Below are 16,789 nucleotides of genomic sequence, written 5' to 3'. Positions count from 1 at the left end.
CTGCCTGAACCTGGGAGGCGGAGCTTGCAGTGAGCCAAGATGACGCCATTGCTCTTCAACCTGGGCAACAGAGGGAGACTCCGTCTCAAAAAAACAAAACAAAAACAAAAAAAAACCGGACGTGGTGACTCACACCTGTAATCCCAGCACTTTGGGAGGCCAAGGCAGGCAGATCACCTGAGGTCAGGAGTTCGAGACCAGCCTGGCCAACCTGGAGAAAATCCGTTTCTACTAAAAATACAAAAATTATCCAGGAGTGGTGGTACATGCCTGTAGTCTCAGCTACTCATGAGGCTGAGGCAGGAGAATTGCTTGAACCCAGGAGACGGAGGTTGCAGTGAGCTGAGATTATGCCACTGCATTCCAGCCCGGGCAACAGAGCAAGACTCCGTCTCAAAAAGCAAACAAAAAAACTGGCTTAAAAAGAAAAACAATAAAAATATCTGTGAGTGGGTGGGGGGGGTCTCCAGAAAAGAATAAAATTTTTAAAAATTGGCTTTACACAATGTCTGACTATACTTTTATTCTAAAAACTCTGTGACATAAGGCTGGTAAACAGAAAGAAAAATCCAACAAGGACTTACTGACCGTAGGACATATTAAGATGTTTATTATTTACTAAGAGTAATATGTATACATTTGCAGCAATTTGTACAATCCAACTACATTACAATTCACAGTAACATACACTAGCTCTAATCTGCCTTGGACACAACTAAGTCTCCTCAATAGACTATTTTATTGCCAAACTTACATTCTGGCTTTTATAATCATTTTGCAACACCTGGTACAGTATACACCTACAGCTTTGTCATAGAAATGCCCCTAAATGCCCTTCAGAGAGCAGAGGTGAATACTTTCTCATGAAGAAATGCCAACTTTTCTAAGCGAGTTCGTTTCAGTAGTGGGAACCATTCCCAGTAGGATAACTCTACCACACGGTAGCCAAGCCGAGCCAGCTGCCGCCTCTTCATACTGTGCAGTCCAAGGAGATCCCTGGAGCCATAGCAATATTGGTTCCTGTTTGTGAACTGAATAGCCAGCTTCATTCCTGGGGTCTGCATGCAGGCTGAGGGGCACAGGCCAGCCATCTCCATGGCCCCTGATTTATCTGCTACATTGCAAAGGAAGCCCCCCAAAGGTACAGCTGCCTTATTCTCTAACTCCATGGGCTGCTGCCCAGGCTCTGACTCAGTTTTGCCCTGGAAATGTCCTCTTGCTTTCCCTTTTAGTAACTGATTCATCAAATCATCTGTAAGGCTGACTCCCACATGCTTAAGCCTTAATGTGGCTACATTTTCAGCTGGTGTGGCTTCTCTATTAAATGGTAATGGCTTCAGGTTAACATCAAGCTGGACCTCTAAGTCAGAAGATCGGGTATGAGGCAAAATCATATGGTGCTTGACGTACTGGGGCCCCCCCAACATGGTCTCAAGTAAAAAGAGAGTTTCTAAGAATTCAGGCTTTGAGTTCATATCCTTCTCTGCTAAATTCCACAGAAATTCAGACCCCTCTTGCTGAAGGTGAGTACTAAGACGATTGCCTCTGTAATCTGGACACTCAATGCCAACTGTACCGTCGAGGGTATACAGTTCCTTAATGAGGTTAAACTTGGTTCTCTCCTGAGCTAACCTGACAAACCCTGGACTGAGAGCAAAATCAATTAACTCTACTGGAAAGTACTCTGAAAATGCCAGGCCTAGCAGGCAGGTGGGCAGGTGTTCTGGGTACTGGTTGAATTCAGGCATCTTTCTGTGAATCTCATTTATCAGGCTGGAGTAAAATTCTTCTGCATTGGGTGGCTTATAATTCAGAGTTCCAAATGACCACAGAATCTTGGCAACATCTTTACTTCGACAGTGTGCCACTCTACAAGGCAAAGACGCAGCCACTGCATTCATTACTCCTTCATCCAGGAAGCGTAAGGCCGAGCAGTAGAGAGTCAGGTGCATGACACCTTGAACTCCCAGTGAAGGAATTCGCTGAGGAGCAATCTCTCCAAGCTGCTTCATGAAATTGATGTGATCCACATGAGTGAAACGGAACATTTTAACAATATTCACTAAGGCGTGACTACTCAGATGCTGCATGTTAGCACAAGCCAAGTCTCCAATTTTCCGCATGACAAATTCAGAGAGACTAGTCTTTGATTTAAAGAACCCCAAACAGATGGTACCAACCTCCTCTAAATTGATCAAATCTATATATTTAAGGATCAATGATTCCAATTTTTGCATTAGGTCCTGGGATACCTGACGATTTTCACCTATAACATAAATTAAGTGAACAAGCTGAGACAAGGATAGATCTTTCCAGTGCAAATTAAGATAACTAGAAAAAATGTTTAAAAACCGAGGTATTTTGCGGCCTAAGTACCTCCAGAGATCAGCCACCAAAAGGAGCTGATCCATACTCATCTCCCATACTTGATGGCAACATTTGGTCTCATACACATCTAGCATTGAATGGGAGTGAGGGATTCCTAAAATGACAAAAGCTTTCAAAACATTGATCAGATCTTGGGTATCAAAGAGCTGTATCTTCTTCACACTCAGCTGGCAGAGCAGAGCAAAGCTGGTACTGCGCAGCAAGACAGGATGCTGCTCTGCAGGCAAAGAGCTCAGCTTACACAAATAATCAACAATGACTTGGGCCTGCAGTTTATTCTGATAAACTGTGACTTTGTGCAAAATTAGTTCACTTTCTGAAACAGACAGGAGCTGAGAAGTCTCGGATGCGTTATAGCTGTGAACACGGTATTCTGGTCTTAGCTGTAGGAAAACTCGGATGTTTGCAAAGGAATCAAAAACTTCTACATCCTCTTCATCAACTCTTGTGGCCCTGGGTGAGTCCAGCTGCAAAGTGCTGGCCTTAGAGGAAGAAGTCTTGCTGAATTCCAAACCTGGGCAGGCACTGCTGGTTGTGAGGATCCTCCGAGAAGAGAAGGTGCTACAAATGTTCTTAACTCTTTTGGCAGAATGGCAGAGGCTAATGTGTTCTGGAGGGTCCTGTCCCCCATGCTGTTTGCTGCTCACATTCCAGTATGATACACTTCGGGCTGCACCACAGGCAGAAGGACTGCAAAGTGCTCGGTATCTTAAAAGTTTTAACGACTTGAGAGTAGCTGCCATTCTGGTGTCAGTATTGATCTTTTTGGCAGTCAGAATATAGTCCTCACAGGTTTGACCAGGCAATTTCTTGTTTATATGGTGCTTGATTAGAGCTGGACGGGGAGGTGTTCCACAAAAACTGCCTGGAAATCTTCCGCATATCACAAGAGCCAGGGATCACAAATGACTGGGTCAGAATTGGTGCCAGATACTGAAAAAAGGGTAGATGAAGAATGAGTGGCTTCTACCTATAAAAGCATCCAAATTTACACATTATAAAAAACAGGTTGAAACTACACTACTGTCCACTCAAGGAAGTTCAATGCCAGTAAATGCCCAAACCACATGACAGCATATATCAAGGATAAATTGTGTGCTCTGTGTAAGGGCCTAGGAAAACCCCCAACCCAGGGTACCCCTGGGCAGTTCCTGGACTGCTGCTCACCAGACTTCCTTCACTGTACAAGGCAAGCAGTGACAGCTAAAGAAGAGATGGTGCTCTGCTAACATTTGACAGGAAGAAGGAAGGCAGATTTCTAGAAAGAAGGCTGGGAACAAAAATGAGCAATTCATTCTATCTCTTTGATATCAAGGCATATAGGTCCTACCTGAAGAATGTTTATAAAAACTGCTATGCTAACAGCACTAAGTAAAAAGTGGGATCTGGTATAAGAGATAATTAGTTGGCCGGGTGCGGTGGCTCACGCCTGTAATGCCAGCAAGTTGGGAGGCCAAGACAGGCAGATCACTTGAAGTCAGGAGTTCAAGACCAGCCTGGCCAACAAGGTGAAATTCCATCTCTACTAAAGATACAAAAAATTACCCAGGTGTGGTGGCACACACCTGTAATCCCAGTTACTCAGGAGGCTGAGGCAGGACGCTTGAACCCGGGAGGCAGAGGTTGCGTTGAGTCAAGACCGTGCCACTGCACTCCAGCCTAGGCGAAAAAGTGAGACTCCATCTCAAAAAAAAAAAAAAAAAAGGTTTAATTAGTTATACCCACGATCATCCTCCCTGTTCTTATAGTACAAAACTGTTAATTCCAAAATTCTGTCATTCTAATGCTGTTCTTGTACTTTTTTTTTTTTTTTTTTTTTTGAGACGGAGTCTTGCTCTGTCACCCAGGCTGGAGTGCAGTGGCAGATCTCGGCTCACTGCAAGCTCCGCCTCCCGGGTTCACGCCATTCTCCTGCCTCAGCGTCCCGAGTAGCTGGGACTACAGGCACCCGCCACCTCACCCGGCTAGTTTTTTTTTGTAATTTTTAGTAGAGACGGGGTTTCACCGTGTTAGCCAGGATGGTCTCAATCTCCTGACCTCGTGATCCGCCCGTCTCGGCCTCCCAAAGTGCTGGGATTACAGGCTTGAGCCACCGCGCCCGGCCTGTTCTTGTACTTTTTAGAAGATGCCTATTCTCCTCTCCAGGAAGCTTATAACAGAATTTGAGTCACTATTACATAGTTACAGAGTAATTCTGTTATTAGAAAGAATACTCAAAAACTCACTCATTTTGGAGGAAGAAAGCAGGTTGAGAGTCTGCTCACTTTCACTTCATGGGTGGGAAGCAAAGAGTACCCCAAAGCTGGGCTCAGGGTTCAGGGAATACCAACTGACACAACTGCCCCGCTGACATCTTCTGGAGGAGGCAGCTTAGCAATGCTTCCAGTGAGTCTTTATTCTGCCTGTGAGCAGTATAATGCCCATTTTTCTCCCATGGCAGAAACTATGAGAGACTATGAAATTGATTCTGCTGTGCTCTCGCTTTCCTTAATGCTTATTCTTTTTCTTTCCACTTAAATGCCAAAGCCTGACAAGCAAGACCCAAGGAGACCTGAGTTGTCAACTGATGTACCAGACAGAGCTGTTGCTGCAGAAAACTCCATAAAAGTTCCAAGGGTGCCAGAACGATTTTCTGAAATGCCTGCCCAACTCTGCTGTCAGCCACTTTCTTCCAGAGCCCACAGCACATCATCATTTGGTTCATCATCAAAGAACAGCAGGGCAGGCCAGTGGCTCTGTTCCAGTAGCCCAGCTACACAGGTTTCTCTAGATGGCAGGAACATATGTACGAATTTCTGTGTGAATCACAGTAGAATTCTCTCACGCTAAATTTTTATACACTTGGTTCTTTACCGTGGCTTGTGGACCATTCTTTTTTTCTTTTTTGAGACAATCTCACTCTGTCACCCAGGTTGGAGTATAGTGGCATAACTGCAGCTTTGACCTCCCAGACTCAAGCAATCCTCCCACTTCAGCCTCAGCCTCCTGAGTAGCAAAAACCACAGATGCACACTACCAAACCCAGTTTGTGTGTGTGTGTGTGTGTGTGTGTGTGTGTGTGTGTGTGTATGCGTGTGGAGATGGAGTCTCACAATAATGCCAAGGCTGGTTTCAAACTCCTGGGCTCAAGTGATCCTCCTACCTTGGCCTCCTGAAGTGCTAGCATTACAGGTGTCAGCCACTATGCCTGACCACCTGTGGACCATTCTGCCCACCAAATTTCAATGTATGGTTCAGATCAAGGGTCAGCAGACTATGTCCTGAGAACCAAATCTAGCTCTTCACATGCTTTTGTAAACAAGATTTTTTCAGAACATAGCTAGGCCATTCATTATACATTGTCTATGTCTGCTTTCCTGCTACAAGAGCAGAACTGTGTAACTGTGGCAGATTGTATAGCCTGCAAAGCATATTTCATGTCTGGTCCATTACATAAAAAGTTTGCTGATCTCTACTATACGCTACTATTTCTATAAATGCAGATGGCCAGCTTTTAAAAAATTAGAAAAACTTGGCCACGCCTATAATCCCAACACTTTGGGAAGCTGAGGCAGAAGGATTGCTTGAGGCCAGTAGTTTGAGACCAGCCTGAACAACACAGCAAGGCTGTCTACAAAAAAAATTAAAAATAAATAAATAAATAAATAAATGTAGTTAAAATTAGAAAAAATACAGAAAAATAGTACTAAAATAATGTTTTTCTTTAATATTTAGATGATAATTGAAGATTATAGTCCTCAAAATCTCAAAATAGTCATTAGGAAACTCAATTAATACTACAGCACAGGAAAGGTGGGAACGAAAGAGACAGCAGGGGCCGGGCGCGGTGGCTCAAGCCTGTAATCCCAGCACTTTGGGAGGCCGAGGCGGGCGGATCACAAGGTCAGGAGATCGAGACCACAGTGAAACCCCGTCTCTACTAAAAATACAAAAAATTAGCCGGGCGCGGTGGCGGGCGCCTGTAGTCCCAGCTACTCAGGAGGCTGAGGCAGGAGAATGGCGTGAACCCAGGAGGCGGAGCTTGCAGTGAGCCGAGATCGCGCCACTGCACTCCAGCCTGGGCAACAGCGTGAGACTCCGTCTCAAAAAAAAAAAAAAAAAAAAAAAAAAAAGAAAGAGACAGCAGGATGGTCAGGCGTGGTGGCTCATGTCTGTAATTCCAGCACTTTGAGAGGCCAAGGCAGGCAGATCACTTGAGGTCAGGAGTTCGAGACCAGCTTGGCCATCATGGTGAAACCCCATCTCTACTACAAATACAAAAATTAGCCAGGTAAGATGGCGCGAGCGTGTAATCCCAGCCACTCGGGGGGCTGGGGAACAAGAGTCGCTTGAACCCGGGAAATGGAGGTTGCAGTGAGCCAAGATGGTGCCACTGCACTCCAGCCTAGGTGACAGAGATTCTGTCTCAAAAAAACAAAGAACCAAAAAGACAGAGAAAGCAGGTAACAGAACTCTCCAGTTGACAGAATAGGGCTTTTAAGAAGACCTACTTTTGGCTGGGCACGGTGGCTCACATCTGTAATCCCAGCACTTTGGGAGGCCGAGGCGGGTGGATCTACGAGGTCAGGCGTTCAAGACCAGCCAGGCCAACATAGTGAAATTCTGTCTCTACTAAAAATACAAAAAACTAGCCGGGCGTGGTGGCGGGTGCCTGCAATCCCCGCTACTCGGGAGGCTGAGGCAGGAGAATCACTTGAACCTGGGAGGCAGAGGTTGCAGAGAGCCGAGACTGCGCCACTGCACTGCAGCCCGGGCGACAGTGCGAGACTCCGTCTCAAAAAAAGAAGACCTACTTTCAAATTTGTAATTTAATTTAATCCACCACAATGTGAAACTAAAGCCATACACTGTTCAAATCTGTAGTCTTCATCTCATTTTAGGAAGTAGATCCTGGCCAGGCACGATGGCTCACGCCTATAATCCCAGCACTTTGGAAGGCCAAGGTGGGCGGACCACTTGAGGACAGGAGTTCGAGACCAGCCTAGCCAATATGGCGAAACCCCATCTCTACTAAAAATACAAAAATTAGCTGGGCATGGTAGTGCGCCTGTAATCCCAGCTACTTGAGAGGCTGAGGCAGGAGAATCACTTGAATCTGGGAGGACGAGGTTGCAGTGAGCTGAGATCACACCACTGCATTGCAGCCTGGGTGAAACAGAGAGACTGTCTTTAAAAAAAAAAAAAAAAAAGAAGTAGATCCAAAAAAAATAGCTTTAAAGGCCCCATTTTAAAAAAAAATAGCTGTGCTATAGTAAAGCAAAAAACAGAAAATGTCTGTCTAGGAGGCTGGTTTACAAGATAAATGTGTGGCAGACATCAACACATGAAAATGTACACACTAATATTCAGTGGAACAAATAGCACATAAACAAGAATTAACAAATATCTCTATAAATGATGTTAATTTTAAAACATTAAATAATTAAAATTGGCCAGGCATGGTGGCTCAAGCCTGTAATCCCAGCATTTTGGGAGGCCGAGACGGGCGGATCAAGAGGTCAGGAGATCGAGACCATCCTGGCTAACACGGTGAAACCCCGTCTCTACTAAAAAAAATACAAAAAACTAGCCGGGCAAGGTGGCGGGCGCCTGTAGTCCCAGCTACTCGGGAGGCTGAGGCAGGAGAATGGCGTGAACCCGGGAGGCGGAGCTTGCAGTGAGCTGAGATCCGGCCACTGCACTCCAGCCTGGGCGACAGAGCGAGACTCCGTCTCAAAAAAAAAAAATAAAATAAATAATTAATTAATTAAAATTACTTCAATTAATTCTATCTAAGAGTACTCAATGAAATTACTATACGTGGTCTGGAAATAAAAGAACCATCTCCTAGAACATCAATGTTTGGTGCAGCTCCAGTGTTCTGAATTCATGTGACTCTTTTAATCCCCATATTATTGATGAGAAAGAGACCACAAGATTAAGAAACCTGCCAAAAGTTATACAGCCAAGGGATTGAGTGGAGCCTAATATTAAAGACTGTCTGACTCCCAAGCCCACATTACTGGTGGACTAGAGAGACAAGAATGGGTGTCAGGAAACACAGGTTCGGGGGGCAGTATGGGGTGGGATGGCTGAACAATCAATGGTCTTCTAGGATTTCCAGGTGCCAGGGAGCTAGAGGGTTAAAACTAGGTAAGCCTGAAAGTCCCTTCCACCTCTAACAGTCTAGGATTCTATCACTATGGTTTATACTGCAGGTTGAATATCCCTTGTCCAAAATGCTCGAGACCAGAAGTGTTTCAGATTTTAAATTTTTTCAGTTTTTGGACTATGTGCTTTATATTTACCAGTGAGCATTCCAAATTCAAAAATCCAAAATCTGAAAAAGTCCAATGATTTTTTTTTCCTTTGAGTATCACGTTGGTGCTCAGAAAGTTTCAGATTTTGGAGCATTTTGGATTTTGGAGTTTCAGGTTTGGAATGCTCAACCTGTACTTTAAAAAAGAACAAAGAGAAGACCTCAAAGGCTGAAATCCACATGAAGGAAAGAGTTTGCGGGATGCTCCAGGATCAAAGTAAAGAGAGCTACCACAATTGAAGACCTGAAAGTTGGCAGTAGAGATATGAGATCCAGAAACTAGGGTTCAGTACAGAGAAGCAAAGGGAAACCCCAGGAAACAGGTGAAGGAAGATCCCAGGACAAGAGCTGTGAACAGACATAAAGAGCAACCAGCTCATGCTGGACGACACAGACAGTACCCAGGGGAGGAGAATCATACTTCTACCGGATCATCTGGGCACGAACAAGAGATAAGGAGACAAAAAGCCATGCTAATAAAAACAGTAACAAAAATTATTAATGCCAGGGAAGACAAAAAAGTTATACAAGATAGAATATGTTACCACAGGCAGGATGCAATGGCCCATTCCTGTAATCATAGTATTCTGGGAGGCCAAAGTGAGAAGATCACTTGAGGCCAGGAGTTTGAGACCAGCCTGGGCAATGTAGTGAGACCCCCACCTCTACAAAATATTTAGAAATTAGCCAAGCCTGGTGGCACACACCTGTAGTCCTAGCTACTCAGGCGGTAGAAGTGGGAAAATCGCTTGAGCCCAAAAAATAAAGGCTGCAGTGAGCTGTGATCCTGCTATGGCAGGGTGACACAGAGAGACCCTGTCTCAAAAAATAAATAAATAGGCCGGGCGCGGTGGCTCAAGCCTGTAATCCCAGCACTTTGGGAGGCCGAGACGGGCGGATCACGAGGTCAGGAGATCGAGACCATCCTGGCTAACACGGTGAAACCCCGTCTCTATTAAGAAATACAAAAAAAAAAAAAAAAACTAGCCGGGCGAGGCGGTGGGCGCCTGTAGTCCCAGCTACTCGGGAGGCTGAGGCTGGAGAATGGCGTGAACCCGGGAGGCGGAGCTTGCAGTGAGCTGAGATCCGGCCACTGCACTCCAGCCTGGGTGACAGAGCGAGACTCCGTCTCAAAAAAAAAATAAAAAAATTTAAAAAAAAATAAATAAATAAATAAATAAATAAAAAGAATAAAGAAAATATTAGTATATCATACTCCCTATTCAGTTGAGAATAATACTAACATAGTTTTATTAACATAAATCTTGATATTAGCCTAACCAAAAATTATGAGCAAACTGTACTGGGAGGATAAAGTGAGAAGAGGAGGAGTAGGGGGAGGTTGATGATACAAGAGACCTAGCGCCTCAAAGTCCATAATAAAAAGGTACAATCGGCCAGGTGTGGTGGCTCACAACTGTAATCCCAATATTTTGGAAGGCTGAGGCAGGAGGATCACTTGAGGCCAGGAGCTTGAAAGCAGCCTGGGGAACACAGTAAGACCCTGTCTCTACGAAAAGTAAAGAAAACAGTCAAGCATAGTAGGATGCACCTATAGTCCCAGCTACTCAAGAGGCTGACGTTGGAGGACAGCTTGAGCCCAGGAATTCAAGGTTGCAGTGAGCTATGATCATGCCACTGCACTCCAGCCTGGGCAACACAGCAAGACTCTGCCTCCAAAAAAAAAAAGAAGAAAGAAAGAAATCAAGAAATAGCAACACAAATGTGTTACTTAGAAATACAGTGGTGGCCGGCTGGGCGTAGTCGCTCACGCCTGTAATCCCAGCACTTTGGGAGGCTGAGGTGGGCAGATCACGAGGTCAGGAGTTCGAGACCAGCCTGACCAACATGGTAAAACCCTGTCTCAACTAAAAATATAAAAATTAGCCAGACGTGCTGGCGCACACCTGTAATCCCAGCTACTCAGGAGGCTGAGGCAGGAGAATCGCTTGAACCTGGGAGGCAGAGGTTGCAGTGAACCGAGGTGGTGCCACTGTACTCCAGCCTGGGTGACGGAGCAAAACACTGTCTCAAAAAAAAGAAAAAGAAAAAGAAAAAAGAAATATAGTGATGGCCAGGAGCAGTGGCTCACACCTGTAATCCCAGCACTTTGGGTAGCTGAGGTGGGCGGACTGCTTGAGTCCAGGAGTTCTAGACTAGCCTGGGCAACATGGTGAAACCCTGTCTCTACTAAAAATACAAAAATTAGGCTGGGCACAGCGGCTCAAGTCTGTAATCCCAGCAGTTTGGGAGGCTGAGGCAGGAGGATCACTTGAGGTCAGGAGTTCGAGACCAGCCTGTCCAACATGACGAAACCCCATCTCTACTAAAAATACAAAAAATTAGCCAGGTGTGGTGGCAGGCACCTGTAATCCCAGCTACTCAGAAGACTGAGGCAGGGGAATCACTTGAACCTGCGAGGCAGAGGTTGTGGTGAGCCAAGGTCACACCACTGCACTCCAGTCTGGGCAACAGAGCAAGACTCCATCTCAAAAAAAAAAAGTGTTGGGGGGAGGAAACTATTATTTAGTGCTACAAGCTCTATTGAACTATTTGACTGTTTAAACTATGTACATGTACAATTTTGACAAAAATTAAATTTACAAAATGCAGGTATTATCAAGATATTATGGTATTGTTCAAGATAATGAATGGAGAAAGTAACTTAATGGATAAGGAAAATATTGAAAAGTTATTTTTAGTGCAAGCACTTTCTACTATCTAAGAACTTCTTTAAAGATGTTCAATAACAGAAATGATAACAAAATAAGGAATCTTAGAGGCATGAAGGGCCAACCTGCAAATGGTAAATAGTGGCTACTTATTCTTTTCACCATGCAACATTTACAGTAACTCTATAGAAACCATATCTATATATACAGGTCTGAAATAGAGCTGCTTCAGAAGTTGGTCTTGAGTACTGTCCAGAAGGAAAGAAAAACAAGGAAGATACGGAAGCAGCAGAGAAGAACAGTAGGGAGAAAAGACACTGCAAAGAAGAAGCCGTCAGGATGACCAGATAGGGAAAACATACCTGAGAAGATTAGTTCCTCCTTACTCAAGGACTCTCAGAAAATCCATAAGAAAGCTAGAAAGGGGCCGGGCGCGGTGGCTCAAGCCTGTAATCCCAGCACTTTGGGAGGCCGAGATGGGCGGATCACGAGGTCAGGAGATCGAGACCATCCTGGCTAACACGGTGAAACCCCGTCTCTACTAAAAGATACAGAAAACTAGCCGGGCGCGGTGGTGGGCGCCTGTAGTCCCAGCTACTCGGGAGGCTGAGGCAGGAGAATGGCGTGAACCCGGGAGGCGGAGCTTGCAGTGAGCTGAGATCTGGCCACTGCACTCCAGCCTGGGCGACAGAGCGAGACTCCGTCTCAAAAAAAAAAAGCTAGAAAGGGAACACTATGATATGCTCAGTCAATTAACTCCTGACTCTTTTTTTTTTTTTTGACACAGTCTTGCTCTGTTGCCCAGGCTGGAGTGCAGTGGTGTGATCTCAGCTCACTGCAACCTCTGCCTCACAGGTTAAGTAATTCTCCTGCCTCAGCCTCCCAAGTAGCTGAGACTATAGGGTCACGCCAACATGCCTGGCTAATTTTTTTTTTTTTTTTGTATTTTTTGGTAGAGACAGCGTTTTGCCATGTTGGCCAGGCTGGTCTCGAACTCCTGGCCTCAAGTGATCTGCCTGCCTCGGCATCCCAAAGTACTGAGAGTACAGGCGGAAGTCACCACGCCCAGCCTGACTCTTTCAATAAAGGTCAGATACCTGATAGGATTTCACAAAACTCCTTTCCTAGTTTAAGTGCCCCAAGTAAACTTTTCTCCCCTTTAGGGGGCCTAACGAAACAGAGTAGAGCCTCAGAGACCCCTGGACCCTGTCAGTTCCAAAAAGCAACACCCAAACCTCACTGAATGATGTGATTTCACGGGACTGAGGAATCTTACTTTTCTCCCTTCCACATACAGGTCTGAGCAAGGCCGAATAGCTTCATTTTAAACTAGAGTCTAGAAGTTAGAGGATGGGGACCAGGCAGAGGAAGGAATCATGTTAACTGTAGACTGAGTATATGACACCTTAAACACATACAATTTACCAGTTACCAGATCTGATCCCTCAATTCTAACACTTTTCCTTCCTAGGTTCCAATAAAATTGTCACAAATAAATGAACACTCCAACCCCATTCTTGTCTCAGCAAATAATTTGTTGAGCAACCTTGAGAATTGAAAAGGCAAAAAAACTGGCTAAGCAGGTAGCTCATGACCATAATCCCAGCACTTTGGAGGCCAAGGCGGGCAGATCACATGAGGCCAGGAGTTCAAGACCAGTCTGGGCAACATGGCAAGACCCTGTCTCTACCAAAAAAAAAAAAAAAGGCAAAAAACCGAACTTTCTCTAGGTGCTGAGGGTCTCCTGCTGAGATTCTACAAAACTTCAAAGCCCCTAGTGAGGGCTTAGAGACTGGCAGTAAGGACCTTAGCTGTTAATGTAGATGTTAACTGGGCTAGACTCTTCTGTGTTTCTGTTTCCACACAGCAGCAGGACTTCTGAGAGAGTAGTCTACCAGTACTGTGAAGGTGAGGCACTAGTGCAAAGGTGTTTAGGTCAAGTTCAGTGTCACTCGCAGGTCTAAACCAAACTAAAATTATTTAGTCTAGCAATCCATCCCTTCCTCTTTGTTCTAGACTCCATGCTGATGGGAGAAAAAACAGCACATCGCAATCATTTGTGAAACTTTTCCAGCTACACAGCCCTCCCCCTTCTCTTCTAAGACTCTGCTATTCCTCTATCAGAATGGCAAGAAGCATGTGGGTAGATATAGTATGACTAATCCCTATAGATGATTCTGTTAGAGCTACTGCTTTTAAAGGGTTTCATAAAACCCTGTCTTTAGAAAACCTCTCCACATAACAACAGGGAGTAGGCACTCATGTCCTCTCAGCCCATCTAAATGGGACTTCTAGAGGAATTACAAAATCCAGGCAGGTAAAGAGAAGTAGCTGCATGCACACAGTCGTCATAAGAGAAAATTCCCAAATAAATGGCCCAAGTACAGCTCAATAAACACTTGGTTTTATCTGCTTTTACAATTTGCAAAGCTGTATAGTACAGTATTTCAGGAGTTTCAGAATTCTTTTGTTTTTTCAGACAGGGTCTCACTCTGTTGTTCAGTCTGGAGGGCAGTGGTGCAATCTTGGCTCACTGCATCCTCCACCACCGCCCCCTACCTCTCACCCACCCACCCCGCCGGGCGAGGATCGCTCAAGGATCTCAAGCAATCCTCTCACCTCAGCCTCCTAAGTAGCTTGGACTACAAGTGCGCCACCACGCCTGACTACATTTTGGTTTTTTGTTTTTGTAGTTTTTTTTTGTTTTTTTTTGTAGAGACGGGTTTTCCCTATGTTGCCCCCAGGTTGGTCTCGAACTCCTGGGCTCAAGTAATCCTTCCACTTCGGCCTCCCAAAGTGCTGGGATTACAGGCAAGAGCCACTGCACCTGACCTTAGAATTGTTTTACATCAAAGCTGACTTATTCACATGATGAGTGACAAGGCCTTATTAGGAACTAAAAAAAAAAACCAATGGATGGGGAAGAAAAGCATACTGACTAATAAACATTAGACCTGCATAACTGCGAAAGGCCTCACTTTTTAAGTTACGTTATGCTGCACAGAGTCTTCAGATTTTATTTATTTATTTATTTATTTATTTATTTATTTATTTGAGACGGAGTCTCGCTCTGTCGCCCGGGGTGCAGTGGCGTCATCTCGGCTCACTACACGCTCTGCCTCCCGGGTTCACGCCATTCTCCTGCCTCAGCCTCCCGAGTAGCTGGGACTACAGGCGCCCGCCACCACGCCCGGCTAATTTTTTTGTATTTTTAGTACAGACGAGGTTTCATCGTTATTAGCCAGGATGGTCTCGATCTCCTGACCTCATGATCTGCCTGCCTCGGCCTCCCAAAGTGCTGGGATTACAGGCGTGAGCCACCTCGCCCGGCCCAGATTTCATTTTAGTCTACCAGGTGGTAGCAAATTATCCGAGGACTTGCCCAAGACCATTCAGGTCAGTGAGCTGCAGAATCTAGTTCTGGAAAGGCGGCCATTCTTACTATTCACAGTGTAGAAAACGTGAATTCAGATTCCAGCAGCAACAAATGACTGCAGCACAAAACGCCAGCCACAGCTGGTGCTAACGCAGCTGGCTATCAGCTCCACAGGATGAAGCACTGTCCAAGGGTCTAATCAGTGAAGCATCACCCGAGACTGATGAACATAGTTGATATGAGGGGACCCAAAGTTCCCTGAGCCAAGACAGAAGAGCTGTGTCACGGTTTGCACAGAAAGAGAAAGAGCAACTATTCTTACCCATGGAAAGAAAAAGGGAGAAGGCCATCAATACTACCCTTAGGCTTGTGCAACCAAAAACTGCTAAAAATGGGGCGAAAGTATACATTCTATCATACTGATGTTTACTGAAGACTCCGCATTACGAATGCTAAGCAACATACTGTAGGGCCTTGCTACTCAGTGTGTGGTCTGCGCCCCAGAGGCTTCAGCCTCGTCCGGAAGCTAGTTAGGAACACAGTATCTCAGGCCCCACCCCAGACCTACAGAATCAGAATCTCTAAGCGATTCGCAGGCACATCAAAATGGGATGAGAGGCGCGGCAGAATATCTAACTACATTCTCATAACAGCACCGTGAGACAAGTACTGTTACGATCTCCATTTCACAGAGGAAAAAAAACAAGGGTCAGATAAGCCCCTTGCCAAAGATCACAAACTCAGGAGCGGCGAGAGTCACTGAAGTTCTCACCAGTCAGGCCTGCGAGAGGCAATCGCAACCCCGGCCAAGAGCTGAATAAGGCCTCGGTGCGTGTCAGCCTTGGGCCGGCCAGGAGGCACAGGCCAAGATCCAGGACGGTCGTGAACGCGGGAAGTGGCCGCCGCCACCTACCTGATCCTCCTGAAGGTGGGCGCCGCAACACCAAACCGGGAACGCAGCGGGCGGTGGCAGCGGCGGCGACACAGACACTCTCCTCTAGCGACTCCGGGCCTCACAACCCCACTTCCGGCCAACTGCCCGCTACTTCCGCCTGCTGCGCGAGTAACGGATGCGGCCGAGGCTCAAAAGACTTTGTCAGCGTTTCCCAAGGACATTTTCCACTGGAGGACGTTGTTGAGGGGACAGGGGGAGTCTAGGACCTGCAGAGGGAAAACACCTTCCTGAATGGATCGCTCTGGAAGTCATTAAGCAGCTTAGTCCCGGCGCTGTGGCTCACGCCTGTAATCCCAATACTTTGAAAGGCCAAGGCGGACGGATCACCTGAGGTCAGGAGTTTGAGACCAGCCTGGCCAAGGTGGTGAAACTCCGTCTCTATTAAAAATACAGGCCGGGTGCGGTGGCTCAAGCCTGTAATCCCAGCATTTTGGGAGGCCGAGACGGGCGGATCACGAGGTCAGGAGATCAAGAGCATCCTGGCTAACATGGTGAAACCCCGTCTCTACTAAAAATACAAAAAAATTAGCTGGGCGTAGTGGCGGGCGCCTGTAGTCCCAGCTACTCGGGAGGCTGAGGCAGGAGAATGGCATGAACATGAGAGGCAGAGCTTGCAGTGAGCCAAGATCGCACCACTGCACTCAAGCCTGGGTGACAGAGTGAGACTCCATCTTAAAAAATAAAAAATGAAAATACAAAAATACAAAAAAATACAAAAATTAGCCGGGTGTGGTGGCGCACGCCTATAATCCAGCCTGGAGATTTCTCCGGAAGCAGGAGAGTCGCTTGAACCCTGGAGGTGGAGGTTGCAGTGAGCCGAGATACTGCTACTGTACTCCAGCCTGGGCACTCTGGGCCACAAAGCAAGACTCCATCTCAAAAAAAAAAAAAAAAAAAAAAGTAAGTAGCTTAGACACAGGTTCAAATCTGAGGATCACCACTCAGGGTTTTATGGCCTTGGGGAAGCCACACAAATTCATTCTTATTATATTATTATTATTATTTTCATAGAGACGGGGGTGGCAGTGTCTTCCTATGTTGCCCAGGCTAGTCTCAAACTCCTGGGCTCATGCAGTACTCCCACCTCAGCCTCCCAAAGT

The 16,789-nt window shown here is 45.9% G+C and overlaps 2 protein-coding genes across 4 annotated transcripts in view; both read right to left on the bottom strand.

Moving 5' to 3' along the window:
- The window catches only part of UBOX5 (U-box domain containing 5), a 54,305-nt gene extending 38,534 nt beyond the window's left edge, over nucleotides 1–15,771 (bottom strand). For all 3 annotated transcript variants that reach the window (XM_005568478.5, XM_005568482.5, XM_005568483.5), the window contains exon 1: nucleotides 15,648–15,771. The gene's annotated coding sequence lies outside the window, so the exon portion shown is untranslated. The remainder of the gene's footprint in view (nucleotides 1–15,647) is intronic.
- FASTKD5 (FAST kinase domains 5) lies at nucleotides 585–15,771 on the bottom strand. Its single transcript, XM_015457840.3, has 2 exons — nucleotides 15,648–15,771; nucleotides 585–3,321 (listed from the first exon to the last, which is right to left on the bottom strand). The coding sequence occupies exon 2, from the start codon at nucleotides 3,129–3,131 to the stop codon at nucleotides 837–839; it is 2,295 nt and encodes a 764-aa protein (XP_015313326.2). The 5' UTR covers nucleotides 3,132–3,321; nucleotides 15,648–15,771; the 3' UTR covers nucleotides 585–836.
- Nucleotides 15,772–16,789: the final 1,018 nt, after the last annotated feature.

This window comes from Macaca fascicularis, chromosome 10 (genome assembly GCF_037993035.2).
Source record: "Macaca fascicularis isolate 582-1 chromosome 10, T2T-MFA8v1.1".
NCBI classification, from domain to species: Eukaryota; Metazoa; Chordata; class Mammalia; order Primates; family Cercopithecidae; genus Macaca; species Macaca fascicularis.
This window is presented reverse-complemented; position numbering and strand designations above follow the sequence as displayed.

Bases quoted from the DNA above. Each gene is read 5' to 3' on its own strand.
- FASTKD5 (XM_015457840.3), bottom strand. From the start codon at position 3,131: ATGGCAGCTACTCTCAAGTCGTTAAAACTTTTAAGATACCGAGCACTT.